Source organism: Dermacentor andersoni, chromosome 4 (genome assembly GCF_023375885.2).
Source record: "Dermacentor andersoni chromosome 4, qqDerAnde1_hic_scaffold, whole genome shotgun sequence".
In the NCBI taxonomy this organism is placed as follows: Eukaryota; Metazoa; Arthropoda; class Arachnida; order Ixodida; family Ixodidae; genus Dermacentor; species Dermacentor andersoni.
The window spans coordinates 147,180,115-147,195,903 of record NC_092817.1 but is presented as its reverse complement, the minus strand read 5'-3'; the positions used below and the strand labels follow the sequence as shown (position 1 = coordinate 147,195,903).

Genomic DNA, 15,789 nt, shown 5'->3' with positions numbered 1-15,789 from the left:
GGCGCGGCGAGCATGCCTCAAAAGTATCCCAAAATTTACGAAATTAATTACAATAATTTTTGGTGTGAGAATGCATCACGAACTTCTATCAGTAAGAATCAGTACACGCGAAACTGCGGCACACAGCCGAGCTGCCTTTCGCTAACTGTGCCACTACCCGAGCGCAGCCACTGTGCTTGTAAGGTATCCCCAAAAGTAGCGAAATTAGTTACAATAATGTCTGGGGTCAGAGAAAGCGCCAAAACTTGTCCCGGTAAGATTCGGTACACGCGAAACTGCGTCACACGGCCGAGGTGCTTTTCGTCACAAAGCCAGGTGCGGCGTGCGTGCCCAAAAACTAACGAAATAAGTTATAATAATGCTTGGGCTCATAGAAAGCGTCGCAAACATCTCCCAGTACAAGTATACAGTTAACTGAAATTAACTAGGCCTTAACGGCGGAGCTGTTCTTTGATAACTGCGTCTCTCTCTCTCTCTCTCTATATATATATATATATATATATATATATATATATATATATGTGTGTAGGTTCAGTTTGTGCAGTAAGCCTAAATTTGCTTGAAGTGCGTCGCAGACTGCCAAACAACGTTCCTCACCTTGCTGTAGTCCAGTAGTTCAGTGGTGCCGTGTCGAAATGCAGACGGAACACAAGAGAACGCCGGGAGCCCACGAAAACGGGCTACATCCAAAACAGACGTGTCGCCGAGCACGCGAGCATGCCACAGGAGCGAGCACGACTCGTTCGCTTCGGTGGTACGTCTGGCGCATGACGTATGCACGCGCGTCTGGCGTGCCGCTAGCTTGTTGCTAGGCAACGCAAGAAAAATTAGTCGCAAAGTATAAGTTCATTTACACCCAAAATTTCTTTAGTTTTAGTGGGAAAGAATTAAAAAAAAATGAAACGTTGTCTGTAAGGTAATTTCAAGTTCTTTTTTTCTGATGCTCGCGTCAACTAACGGATGGAGTTGACACTAGCCATGACGTGTTTCCTGCTGCCAATTTTTGCCGGGTGTCCCCCTCTTGTTGAAGTTATTTGCGTTGGCGTTATCGGGCCCCGTTTAGGCCGACACAGACACCAGATATTGTCACGTGGTAGTGACGGCGAAGAAAGCAGCAAGGCTGTGAATGGTGAAACGAGTGGTTTACTGGGCGAACCTGTGCCCTCAAAACAGACTACACGCAAAGCACAACGATAGTAGCGAACGCAGTCCGCGATCGTCGAAAATCTGATCAGCGGGTCTCAAGAGCGTTGGCTTTTATAATGAGCCATCGGACGTTCCAGAGCAATCGCTTGTGCCCGCGTGTCTTCCAGAAAGTTGTACACCACTCGCGTCATGTGTACATGCAATCATACTGCACAAGGTTCGGAGACTCATTTTTTATGCACTGCGGTTGTGGATAGTTGCAGAGTGCCTGTATCATGGTCGTGCACCTCTTGGCTCAGCTGCAATAATCAATTTTTATTTTTTTATTTTCACTTTACTGGATAGCAATATTCCCGCAAACAATTGCTCGTCTCACACCAGCATGTTGGTCCACCTGGCAACGTGTTGCAGAACCAGAAACGATGCTGGATAGCCAGCTACCTGAAAAAAAAAATTTTTTTTCGCATGCCCGCAATTATGCGGACCCCACAGCACGTGGGGTCTGCACAATGTCTTTTATCGGAGAGTCCCGAAGCGAGTTTATGAATGGGAACCTACACACCCACCACGAAGTGCCTCGTATGAGGCAAAGAATGGTTCGCTTTAAAGGTCTCCGTCCGTTGTTTTGTGCTTTTTTTTTCTTATTTGCCGTTGTTACGGAAACGTGTACATCGGTTTCGTTCGTCTGCGATGTCAAGAGAGCACTGTGCAAGACACCACGGCCCATGTCACCCAGAGAAGCCCGACCAGCAGTGACACGGGCTTTGGCGCAGTGGCGACGTTGCAGTGGTGCCTGTCGGCGCACAGGCACACCTCCTTTGTGAAGTGCATGGGCACGTGCTCCAGGAAGCAGCCCGTCTGTCGGCTGTTCACGCACATCCACGTCACGTTCGCCGGCTTACCTGCCGTAACGCAAAAAGTAAAAGAAAAGAAAGAAAAACGAGGGGACGTGGTTACTTCTGACAACTTCACCTTCTCTCTGAGAACGAACGGAAGAATGCGGTTAGCCAATTCCTTATTCTGCGATACTGTAATACAGTACTGCATGCAGCCCGCGCAACACGCCCAACGCGCCTAGCATATCCTATTTAAATTTAATTGACCCCTAGCTTTAGATATCTACTCTCTATAAGTGTTTTTGGAATTTGTAGCGACACTATAGGAGTAAACGTTCCAGAGTAAAAATTTTCCTCCCCATCTAGAAGCAACAAGAGGTCGCTGCAAAAGAGAAGGTATAATGGAAACACGTTTCGCGCTATGCGACGCTGGGTACAGGCGTTCCAAACAGACGATGTATCTATCAAGCACTCAGTCATTGGCGATCACGCGTTGCGTCCGGATATCAAACCGCTCAGCAGAATCTATGCTGAATGTGGGCAATAGCCGCGCTGACAATAGGCAAACGTTGACAATTCAACGATGCATCTGCCTTTCTAACTTATGCTGCAAGATAAAACACTTTCCCCGTCGATCTGCGGTCACCCCTGTCTTGCCTTCACCGACTTCATCATGTAACTAATTTTAACGCGACAGCCTTAAGGGTCCGTCGGTGTCCGGCGTCGCATTCCCAACGAAATTTTAAACAACGCATACCCAACCACTCTTGTACCACCAAAGTTGCTCACACCTTGTCTTTCATTCTTTACCATGTTATTCCTCGGAATTTTGAGAACGGCAGCCCACAAACAAATGTAATGAAAAAAAACAACACCGACAGCGCATATCTTTCATTTTAGCTCATCTCAGACTGAAATATTAGAAGTGCGAAACAATAACGGGAGATCGACCCACGCAAGAGGACACGTGAAGCTTAAGCGTCCTCCAAATTTATTTTTCTAATGATATTTCACTTAATTCTTTGTAGCCTTCCTAAAATGCGTTTTTTACCCCTCGGATACAGTTTGTCGGTCTAACAAACCACCAATTTCCTTCTCTACTGATTACACTATCTCCGCTAGTTGACTTTTGATGGCGAAGCTTTTCTTGCCTCTTCCTCTCGGTTTGGCGTTCGTCGTTAGATTCCTCGCCGAACGTATTTGTGGACATATATAGACAACTTGGACCCCTGGGTATGTGCTAGTGGGTATGTGTATGAAAAGACAATTACGGCAGGTAGTGTTGTGTCACTGTGTATGTTCCAATATGGGTCTGCGCCCGAACAGACAACTTGCCTCTGGCTGCTGCCCGGTCTAGTAGACAGCTTGGGTCGCTGGGGGTACGTGTCAGTGGGTGTGTTCTCGAACAGACCACTCCCGCACTGGGTATGTGCCAGTGGGCACGTGCGCAGTCTTAGCCAACCCTACAGAATAATGTGCCACTGTGACACAAGATGTACGAGGCCTTAAGTGCATTTAGATACGTGTCGTACCAAGCGTCTGAAGGCACTGGCATGCCCGCGATAAATTCATAAGGGCGTTTCATTCGCTTGTCAATACATGTATCCGTGGCTTAATGGTTCCAATATCAGGGGCCGTATAACGTAACAATATGTTTTTATTCCAACCTCCAGACGTCAAAGTTGCGTAACCGCGACGCAAGCATCTGGCGGTCACCCGCAGGGTTGTCTGAACAAACCAATCAAATTCTCGCCTCGTTCGTAGGAGGCCACTTTTGTTTGCTTGAAAAACGAATAACATTGCCTGCACTGAGCGGCTTGTCTTATCTAATTCGCTCACAAGAGGCGAGCAGCATGCTCAAGTGGAGAGGGACTCGATGGGGCCGAGCCACTGCACTGAATATAAATAACCAGATGAAGAGGGTGGTGCCAATGTCTGCGATTGGTCCGCTTTCTCTTACTTAGATTGCGGTGGCTCGTCGACAATCGCGGCGGCGTGCAACGGAAGCTTAAGAATAACGCTTAAACGGATTCTCAGCAAAGAGGAGTTGGCAAAACGAGGACGTAAACGTGCCAAAAGTTCTCGAAAGCGTTACATGGCCCCGCAAAAGTTTTATTACACGCAAATAAACCCATGCTCTCCGGCGGGGGCGAGTAGCGAGTGCCGGAGCGATCGGCGGCAGCTATCTTTTATTCCTTTCGGAACGGGGCAGCCTGCAGCCAGCAGTTCTCGTCTTCGTAGCGCTCTTTTCTTCAAGTATGCAAAACCAACTCGCCCACATCAAGCTTCTGCTATTCAGAAGAAAATTCAGTTTTGCTCGGCATATTAATGCATCTTTAACGCGTACGCGTCACTTGGACGCGGTAAGTTCTTGCGGTTTTGTGACGTCGCGTGAGAGGCAGGTGAAGTGGGTGCAGCACAAAAACTTTTGAGGAATAGCCGAGGGCTAATCGCAAAAAGGCGTCGAATCAGAAAGAACTATTTTTGTTTTGTTCGGTCAAATTATGCATAATCAGTGTGTACACGTCATATCAGATGGGGAGCTATCGCGGTTTTCGTGACGTCGCGTGACAGAGAGGTGAAGTGGGGGTGGTCCAAAATGTTTTTGACCAATCGCGGTGGGCCGATTGCAGAATTGGAATAGAAAAGTTTGGAATAGTTTTACGTTATAGCGCCCCAGGCTTCTGTGCTAGGGTTCCTGTGTTCGAATTCTGCCGTTGGACAGTTTTAACGATGTTTATTTAATTACGTATTACGCAGCTGGTACATCGTTGAAAATGACGAGTTTACAAAGTCACAATGCCGTTTGAAGCCAAAAGGACGAAGTTTAGGCAAATCCATGTACTTACAATAATTCCCATGCTGGAACAACCGTTCTCATTGCAGCTCCCGTAGAAACTAGCGCCAGAGTTCCCTCTAGTAATTACTGCATGAAACTCTATGCCCTGGAGGACATACCATGGCGCCACCTGCTAGAATTTTTCCATGAAGCAGAAAGCAACATCACCTAATAGCGGCTGCGAAGTGTTCAAGATTTCCGGCAGCTCAGCCCCGGTTATAATTTCGAATGCTTGCATGATTTAAGCGTTGTGTGTGAGGCTTCTTGTCTGCAGAACTACCCAGCGCATCCGTCCCAGTCTAGTGTGTAAGCAGCGAATGATTTTAGCGAGCGAGAAACCTGGTGCCTTCATTTTGATTATCAGTTCGCATAGTTCTTTCATAAAGCGTCAGTACTGTTAAGTGGTACTGTTACGCGCTTTCGCCGCAGTAACAGTACTGTTCCCACTATTCTTCATGGGGAGTGGGGCTTTGCCACTTTCGCCAGAATTATCGCGGAACTGGTCTCTTAAAATACGTAGACCGTCAACCGCTTATATGTTTGTCTCATCAATCCAAGCTTTCGCCGTGTACGCGCATAGGCAAGTCGCATGGCAGTAAGCACCCAATCGTAAGCCATTGCTACGATTGGGTGAATGTCTCATTTTCCCTCAATTAATTACTTCTCTCCACCTTGCAGGTTTCCGCAGCACTGTTAAGTCAAACCCTGTGTGCACTGCCTGCTCGACTCTTACGATCACCATATCATATTGTTTTCAGTTATTTTATCAACCAAGCATTTCGTTGCCACTTCGTTTTGGTGCACATGTGAAAACTCACCCGGGACTCAGTTGAATACACCCAGCACTACGGCACCGAGCACTAGACTATACTAAAAAGCGAGCAACTAATGTGCTGCCTTGGGAATGAAAGACGTCATCTACAAACCGACAATCAAGACTTCAATCGCCCAGCCAGCGAGCTGTGTTGGCTGCGGCAAACACGCGAAGGCGCTAACACGAGTCGCGTAATTCCACGTTCTACGACATAGTGATAGCAGCGCCGGTTTCCCCAGTGGTGTTGGAATACAGAGGTTCGATCACACCTCTGGTCACGCATTTCTTTTCAAGCGAAGCGTGTATTGGCTAAGAAGTTTCGGTGGTATTGTCGTGGTCACGCAAAAAAACCCAGTTGTTCCTAGAGCCCCTTAAACTTCGTAAAGTAGCGGCACGCTTTGAACAATGCAGCATCCTTCTCGCGCGCTCTGGCCGAGGCCGACGCCGCGTCGCTATTGGCCTAATAGCATCAAGTGGGCCCTCGCACCGTGCATCAGCGCCATTTTTGCTCGAGAAGCGTCTACGGAGGGGCGAGGAGTGCATGTTGGCGCCGTTGCTACGCTCGAGCAGTGTAGGCGGCCCCACGGTCGAAGAGAGAGCGTAAAAGAGAGGAGAAACGAGGAGGAGTGAAGGCGGAGGAATAGATTGTAGCTACTTTACGAAGTTTAAGGGACTTTAGTTGTTCCCAGAGTAGAGCAGCTGCGGGAAAGGGCGGTTTCATGAGTTGACAGCTGCGCGTGCGCCGGAGCGTGAGCCATGAGCAAGGATTTGTGGGGGCTGCGTAGCCCATTTCGTTGCAGCGCCATAGCGCAGCACGTTTTGGGCATAGGAGCCGCAGCGCGGCGAGGTCGCTTTCGAACTTCGCGCGCGCGGTCCATCGCTTTCCCTCTCTCTCGTTCCTCCGAGGGCATCGAACGGCAGCGGGACCGTAAAACACTTGCTGCTGTCCGCCCCCGAACGGTCCAGGGGCTCACCCGATTGGTCTGTTTGGGTGGGAACCCGCGTTCCCTCTCTCCTGGCGACTCAAGTCGACGGAGGAGCGGCAACGCGGGGAGAAGCTCTCGGACAGCGAAACGGTGCGTACTGACTTCCGATTCTCCCGGTCATCCCTTTGGTTGACCGGTCTCGCCGAAGGTCCTCGACCCGAGGCAGTTGCGTACCTATTCGCTGCTCCTGTTCTGAAGGCTACGCCAAAGAGACGCGGCTCACTTGACGTGCGCGGTCGTACTGCGCCGAGTCGCCCTCGCAGGCTACCCCGAGCTGAAAGAACGTTGCCCTAGTAGCACAGTCGTTGGGAGCCATCCTCCCGTATAGCGGCGTGCTACCGCGCGTTTGAGATACCGAGTGTCACCCCTTGACTTGCGGGAGCTTCGGCTCACGAGCCCCGCGCCGAAACGGGTGTATACAGATATCCTGGACGCCAAGGTGGTCGTACAATAAACGCCTTCCTTGTACTCTGGGCCTTCTCCTTGCGGCGCTCTGTTTCGCTCCCAGAGGAGACCGAACGAGCGTCCGCTTAGGGAAAACGCTACACACGCGGCTGAGCTGATCGTCCCCCTCTGAGGGGCTCGGACCCTCGGACCCGCGCGGTGGTCTAGGTGACTCCCGGCGGAGCACCGCTATATAGGCAGAGACCACAGATTCTAGCTGCATAAAGCCTGTTTCACATGATGCGATTTTCGTCGCACCGGAAGTGCGATTTCCGTCGTTTGCGATGAAAATCGCAGTCGCAGTGCCGACCCCCCGATTTTCGGCTGCGACCAACCGGTTGGTCGCACCGTCGCACCGATCGCTGCGATTTTCCGTCGAAATTGCGCGGAGAGCTGTCAACGGAGCTATTTCGCCGGTTTGTTTTCGAAAATGGCGTCTCGTACGACAAGTGCAATGCGCGGAGACGTGGATCGTCGAATTCGGTACGTACGCGAAGGGAGAATAAAAAAACTTGTACCGCAGATTGCATTCTCCGATTGCTATGCGTTTGTTGACACGCTACACAGCAAATGAAGTGCATTTTCACGTTTGCTTCGTACGCCTTTGAGAGTTGTCAGTGCTAGGAGGTGTTCGATCCCCAGCAGACGACGAGGTCGTCACAATGTTCTTTTGTAAAATCGCGCTTACGGAGCAGCTTGAATTATTTCAACCTCGGCAAGGGCAAATGACAAGACAGCAAAGTACCCAAAGTTTCAACTTTGCGCTGAACGCGGTACCGTTCAGTTGCATTTTCTTGTCGGTTTTCAAGCATGAATTTCCCGATGCATCTTGAAAGCTTATCTTGCCTCTTATTAAATTTGACAGAGCAAAAGTGTAGGCTATCGTAATGAATTTGCTACGATAGCATTAAATCCGTGGCTTGAATAAAATATTACATGCACGTTAAGTTGCACCTCTTCTCTGGAGAATTTTTTTTTCTTGCACAGAAACCAATAAACATAGACTATGTTGCGGACTTTGTATCCTTACTGCATCTGTATGAACACTTGCTCTGCAAGGTAATTAACTGTACAGCTAGTAGATTAATTAAATTGCTTGCTATAGTGGCAAAGTGACGACGTACCCTCCTGCACAATTATGTAGAACTCGTGCAACAATGCGAAAAGCAGGCAAACGGCCTGTTCTTGTGGGGATAAACCAGTATAGAACGACACGCTGAAGAAAAGTAAATCAAAACTGTGCAGTGAAGTCAGCCAGTACAAGCAGTTCTTGCATGTTCACAGCTGATCAAGTGTGCAGAAACATTCATGCCTTACATGTTTCTAGTAAGTTTCTAATAAGTTTGTGATCACATATATTAGTGTGTAAACCCATATAACGATATCCGCTGCGATTACTATCTTTAGAAGTAATGAAATACCATGCTACTTGCAAGAACATACATCACCCGAGGATTTTAGAGCAAATTTCTGCATTTCAACTATACACAATATGTTGTTTATTCAATAAAAGACCACAAACTGGGCTTTTTTTGCAATGACAAACTTATTCCAAACTTTACTTACATATAGGGAAGAAAAAAAATTATAGACAGAAATATTGTTCTTCAATTTGTTCACCTGCCACTGTGGCTATAGCAATCTGCTGCTAACACAAGGCGAGGGGTTGATTTGCCAGCCATGGAAGTCGCATTTCGATGGGAGTCGTAGGTGAGAAAAAAAGCTCTTGCACTTAGGTTTAGTTCACCTTTTATTGAACCCTTACACTTCAAAATGCTATTGCATAGGGGGGCATGCTTACGCAAAATCTAACACCAATAGAAAGCAAAGGGCAGAATTGTAAAACAACCATCTTTCGTGATAATTCGAGTGTGTAAATATTCATTGCATCCATATGTATTGTTCAACAGCACTGCACAAATAAGCATGATCAGGTATAGAAAGTACTCTGTCAGGAAGCTGGTTCTACAGATGTATAAATGTCAAGGCATGAATGCTCATACTACGTCGCACACATAGCACAAAAAAAACCTTTTTCAAGAGTTGTCCCTTCTGGCAGATATGAGTGGGCCATAAGCAGCAGAAACTTTATTGCAGGACATTGTGTAATACCGCTTATGAAAGAATGAAGAGAGTGAAGAGGCTTTTAACAGCAGTAGCTCATGCTGCTCTAATAAGAGGAACGATGCGCAAAAACATTTCTGGTAGAACACTTAAACGGTAACTTTCTGAAAGACAGAAAATTCCAGGTGAGAGTTGGAGGTACATTAGGCCCACACACACCAACAACACAGGCATACTACAAGAAACACTACAGCCTATGGTGTATTACAGTCTGTGGGAAAGCTATCTTATACAGAAATCAAGAATGATGCAACAAGCCCTCAACAACACTGCAGACTTTCTTGGCCAGTCTGGCCTCTCGCTTTCTGATAAGTCAGCTCATATCGACGTTGGAAAAAAAAGAAAGACTAGAATCAAGAACTACCCCAGATTGCACATTGTGATCCACATAGCTGGACAAATATGCCCGCAAGTCAACATCCACAAATCCTCAGCTAGTGTAAGCCCATGACGGCAGAGCCAGCACGTGGGTGAAACAATTATGCAATGCCTGGGCGCAACTTTCTCACCTGGTGAAAAGAATAATCTCGAAATAATGGGGGTGGACGAGTGGATACTATAGAAAATCGCAGATGCTGTGCTTGTGTCCAAGGTGTGGTACGGTATGCATTACCAGCAGCACACAAAAAAGACAACTCATCGAATACAGGCATCGGGTAGTAATAACAGGTCTTTCCAACTGTACCATGCTTGAAGACCTCTATGAGAAAGAGCTAACGAACAAGCACCTAGACAGAGTAGAGTTGCAGCCTGCAGCACAAATTCTTTGTCTCAAGAGCTCAGAACCTCGTCCCAAGATACTATGCCAGCTAGCATATGAGATGCAAAGACGACTACCCCTCCCTTCAGAGACACAACCTCGGGAGTACCTGAACTTGAAACATAACAGGCCCATACCGTGGAATATGGGGGCAAACAATTAGGCCAGGAGACTGTATGCAACTGCCAAACACACAGAGGAGGTTGCTAATCATGAAGATGCAAGCAAACATAAGGCACATATAGTACACTGATCTGGCAATAGCAGTGTAACAGTAGTATGACACTACATAAACTTAAACCCCATATAACGTTTCGACAAGTGGACTTGTCTTCTTCAAGGTCCACGTGTGTAAATGTTGGCTCCTACTTTCACCTTGTTCTCATGTTGCTCATCCTCTTGAATTTCCATCTCCTGCCTTCCCCGAGTTTTCCCCAGAAAAAGAAAGACATCTTTGAAGGATAGATAAAAATTGGTGCTTGATGCAGCCAAACATAAATAAATATGCTACAGAAAGAAAATAGAGAAAAATTCCAAGTGCAGGAAAAAATCATTACAATTGCCAATCCTGCATGCCGGCACCTTTCAAGAAACACTGTTGTTATTCCAATAGACAGACTGACAGCTTGCATATGCAAGCACATTCTTCCAGTTCCATGCCATTGGGAAAAAAATGAGTTTCCTGGAGGGTAGCCCCATGCACACTTGGTGATCACAATGTTTTTTTCCCCTGGACTTGTATATCTATATGTATTTTCTCCTTTTCCCACTTTTATGTTTGGTTTCATCAAGCACTAGTCTTTATCAGGTTTTATTGCTGTACTACTTTGTCGTAACCTTTATAGATCACTGCATTTTCACAATAAACCTTTTAATTAGAAGTTAGCATACCCTGTTCTTACTGCTTCACACTGTACATTCTGGCTACATTGGCCAAATAAAAGATTTTATAAGGTATCATGAGGGCCATTAAAGTGACTTGTTGCAGTCTAAAAAAAAAAAATGAATAGCCTGGCTGCAAATGGCACCAGAGAACACATAGGACAAACAAGAAAACCGAGATGATCTAACAACCAAAAGTTTAATGTACACACCGAGTAAATGCTCGCTAACAAGCAATAGACTGAACATACACAAGAAGGAGAAGCAAAAATTCATGTGCGTTTCCTAACAGGAAATGCATCCATTTCTAACAGAGGCCGTGCTGACAAGATTAACCCAGCATTTTTAGATTTACAGCTTCCGTAATTTCTCTAGGCAGCCGATCTGCACAGAATGCTAGCTTCTTCCTCTACAATGCACGCTCAGATGTGGAGAGTGCATTGTAGAGGAAGAAGCTAGCATTCTGTGGAGATCGGCTGCCTAGAGAAATTATGGATGCTGTAGATGCAAATACACTGGGAGAATCTTGTGTCAGCATGGCCGCTGTTACACTTTCAGAGATGGATGCGTTTCCTGTTGGGATCTGTATGGACACACATCAGATCTTGCTTCTGCTTTTTGTGTAAATTCGATTTATTGCTTGTCGAACAGCATTTACTCGGCATGTTCAATAAACTTTCATTTGTTAATACACCTCATGATTGTCTTGGTCTCTAGCAGAAAGGCGTTCATTCTTTTTACAGTGAAGCTGTATATGCCTAGGCGAAACACTCATGGTCCGATCCCGAAAACCCTAGTGTAGGGGTATGAGCCATTGCATTCGTCTTGCATGATGGATGGAGACATTTCTTGTTGGGTAGACATAGAAATGCTTATGCATTTCAAACATACATTATATCTGCGTATTATTGCAGGGAAGGGACACAGAGGGGGATGGGGTTAAGACAAGATCATGATGTCATTATTATCACAGCAAAGGTGTGGTGGGCCATTGGCTAGACAGATAGTGACGTCGTTTCTCTCTAGCAGCAGAGCGCGCGTGCAGCAGTCTCTCCGACTTCCCAATAGGTTCGAAAATGTGTCCCTGTATTTAATTAAATGAAATGTGCAGCCCCAGTGTGTCACTTCGTAACTACAGTGCATAACTGAGTCATAAACATTATGATTAACGCATTACAAAACACAAGTGCGTAACATAATTCAGAAAGACTTTGATGGACCCGCTGGATTAACACAATGAACCACTCCATTGCACTTTCTATGATGGTGATCTTGCAAAGTGCAATGTGTGGCATTCCAAATAAAGAATGTGATAAACCCAAGTCAAACATGTGCATAACCTCATTAAGAAACGCAGACATAACCAATAATATAGAAAGACTTGAATAAACCATTGGAATTAACCCGGTGATAAACACCGGGGCTGCACATTTCAGCTTTGCTGGTTCACCGTCTCTACAGGGTGCATGGGCAGTAACTTTTTCTGTTATTGTTTGTTAAGTATGGTATAATGTTGTGCCAGTAAAACACGTTGGGCTAGTTGGTGCAATGTATTGGTACTGCTTTTTTTGCTGGTTTTTTCCTAATGTTGTGCCCTTCTTCCTTTTGTAACAACTTTTTTATTCCCCCTTGCATAATACTCCAACTTTGCAGCCTGCGAGGTATATAAATAAATAAGTACATAAGCACGTCATGCATTCATTTTGTGCGTGGAACAAAAACGCATTGATAAGCTTAGACATATAGTCATTGCTTCACACTTTCGAAATGAATAATTATAGCTTGCTATCGACATTGAAGCAGCCTTTCGACAGCTAGAAAAGGAATCAGTTTTTCCAGCTCTGAACATTGAATTGCAGGAAATGCAAGCAGGCATAAAATTCTGCCAATATAATCTGTTTAGGAATACCAAATTGGAATAACCATTGAGGCTTGCATTTGTACTTTCTCTGGCTGAGCAATCTAGTTTGAAATGACTCCCATAAGCATGTTGTAACAATGTTGATCTAATACAGGTTAAATGCATGACTAGCTTAAGAAATCTGGATGATTGCTATATATTACAGTAAAGAAACTATAATATCTAATAACATTAATAATATAATAATAATATTTATTTCCACAAAACAGGCTAACCGTGAGAGGCGTGCGAGGCTGAGCAGAAAGCTGAAAAATTCTACGGCAAGTGCGCCTGCCGTGGGCCTACGATCCTGCATTACGAATAGCGCGTATTGATATGGTCTTCTTGTTAGAAGTTCCGAGTATACTACCAGCGCGAGACACGGGACAACAAAGTGGACGAGAAGCGTGTCTTTTAGAATGCTATGTTACAACGTACAGGTTTCTACAAAAGTGACGGTAACTGCTCGAAACATTTGATGCGTCGGCTTTTGCGCCTTTAGAAATATTTAGAGAGGGCTCCCACATATATATTCGCAGCGCAAGCACGGCGATGGACGAACCAGGCTAGCGCTAAGGTTGAATTTCACAACACGATTTTCATTCCACGTCGTAATCACACAGATCGTTTGAGGCTTCGTTCAGGTTGGTGCTTCTTGTTGCGTTTGGCGTAAGAATATGGCTAGGAGCAGGCACCACATATGCGCAATGACGGGCAATATACACGCATCATTTCTCCAGAAGCTGACGCCGAGCACGGGTAGCGCGAGGATCTTGTTGGGCTCACACGACAACTTCGTGGCAGCCGAATTCCGAATACTGCATATACGGCGAGGGTAGCTACATGAACTTGTCGATAGGTCATCTTGTAGATTGTTGTAGCGCAGGCAGAACGAAACGGTCATAGAATATAGATAAGACAACACACAGCGCTGAACCACCTGCGAACAGCTGTTTACGTGCGCGATGTCGCACTGAACTACAGAAACCGCCGTCGCGCACCCCAAGACAAATCTTAACTAACGTTTTTAAATTAGTAAACGTACATATTATTTGCTTCTAATCAAGAGCAGTCAATAATATTATAGTGTAAACGTTTTATTCACTACAATAAAAGAATTATGCAGCGTGTGCCACGAAGCCTGGCAGTAAGCAACCCTGGGCGTCGCACCAGTCGCATTGTTGAAATCGCAATCATGTGAAATGAGCCCTCAAAAAATCGCATTGCGACGCGTGCGACAGCACCGATTTTCGTCGTTGCAGTCGCAGCATGTGAAACAGCCTTAAGCGCGCGCTCACGCCGCGCGCGCAACCAATCAGAGCCGTTTCGCTTCCGCCGGGGAGCAAAAGGACAGGAAAGGGCGTCGCGCGCGCTCCGCCGGCTTCGTTTCCGTTCACTTCAATCTCAGAAAACGGATGGGACGGCCACGCATTGTGCGTTCCCCCGAAGAACAGGCAGCCTTCGACGAGCGGAGGCGAGAACTAGCCCGTGAAAGAGCTCACCGTCGGCGCGCCGATCCAGCCGTTGGAGCCGCCCGAGCTCAGGCAATCCGACAGCAACGAAAAGAAAATCCCGAGCTGAGGGAGCACGAAGCCGAAGCGATCTGGCACTGTTACCTGTGGGTTACTTGACCATGACGAAGGTCAGGTGCACGCAGGACAAGCTTCGCTTACTCCCATTTAAAAAGACCCAATACAAAGAGAAACGTACGCCTACACCTACCCGTGTTTCCGTAATATGTCCAGCGGGCGCACACGCCGCCTATCTTGCTGCAGTTGCTGCAACGTGCCGCCAGCTGGGCCTTGGTGGGCATTTGGGCGAACGTCTCGGCACCCAGCAGAGGCGACTTGAACGGGTTGTGGATGGTTTTCTCCGAGTCCGCGTACGCGGCCTTCCAGCGCTTGGCGAATCCCTGGCTCCGGACAGGCCGCCATTGGAATATGAACCTGGCAACGTTTAACGCAAGAACATTATCTAGTGAGGCGAGTCTAGCAGTGCTATTGGAAGAATTAGAGGGCAGTAAATGGGATATAATAGGGCTCAGTGAAGTTAGGAGGCCAAAAGAAGCATATACAGTGTTAAGGAGCGGGCACGTCCTGTGCTACCGGGGCTTAGCGGAGAGACGAGAACTAGGAGTCGGATTCCTGATTAATAAGAATATAGCTGGTAACATACAGGAATTCTATAGCATTAACGAGAGGGTGGCATGTCTTGTTGTGAAACTTAATAAGAGGTACAAGATGAAGGTTGTACAGGTCTACGCCCCTACATCCAGTCATGATGACCAGGAAGTCGAAAGCTTCTACGAAGACGTGGAATCGGCGATGGGTAGAGTGAAAACAAAATACACTATACTGATGGGCGATTTCAATGCCAAGGTAGGCAAGAAGCATGCTGGAGACAAGGCAGTAGGGGAATATGGCATAGGCACTAGGAATAGCAGGGGGGAGGTATTAGTAGAGTTTGCAGAACAGAATAATATGAGGATAATGAATACCTTCTTCCGCAAGCGGAATAACCGAAAGTGGACATGGAGGAGCCCGAACGGCGAGACTAGAAATGAAATAGATTTCATACTCTGCGCTAACCCTGGCATCATACAAGATGTGGACGTGCTCGGTAAGGTGCGCTGCAGTGACCACAGGATGGTAAGAACTCGAATTAGCCTAGACCTGAGGAGGGAACGGAGGAAACTGGTACATAAGAAGCCGATCAATGAGTTAGCGCTAAGAGGGAAAATAGAGGAATTCCAGATCAAGCTACAGAACAGGTATTCGGCTTTAAGCCACGAAGAGGATCTTAGTGTTGAAGCAATGAACGACAATCTTGTGGGCATCATTAAGGAGTGTGCAATAGAAGTCGGTGGTAACTCCGTTAGACAGGATACCAGTAAGCTATCGCAGGAGACGAAAGATCTGATCAAGAAACGCCAATGTATGAAAGCCTCTAACCCTACAGCTAGAATAGAACTGGCAGAACTTTCGAAGTTAATCAACAAGCGTAAGACAGCTGACATAAGGAAGTATAACATGGATAGAATTGAACAAGCTCTCAGGAA

The 15,789-nt window shown here is 46.6% G+C and overlaps 1 protein-coding gene across 1 annotated transcript; it reads right to left on the bottom strand.

Moving 5' to 3' along the window:
- Positions 1–1,123: 1,123 nt before the first annotated feature.
- LOC126537884 (uncharacterized) lies at positions 1,124–14,649 on the bottom strand (the record flags this gene model as incomplete). Its single annotated transcript, XM_055074511.2, has 2 exons — positions 1,124–2,048; positions 14,454–14,649. Coding segments are annotated over 2 exons (405 nt in total), but the record flags the coding sequence as incomplete, so codon positions are not given.
- Between the last annotated feature and the right edge of the window lie 1,140 nt (positions 14,650–15,789).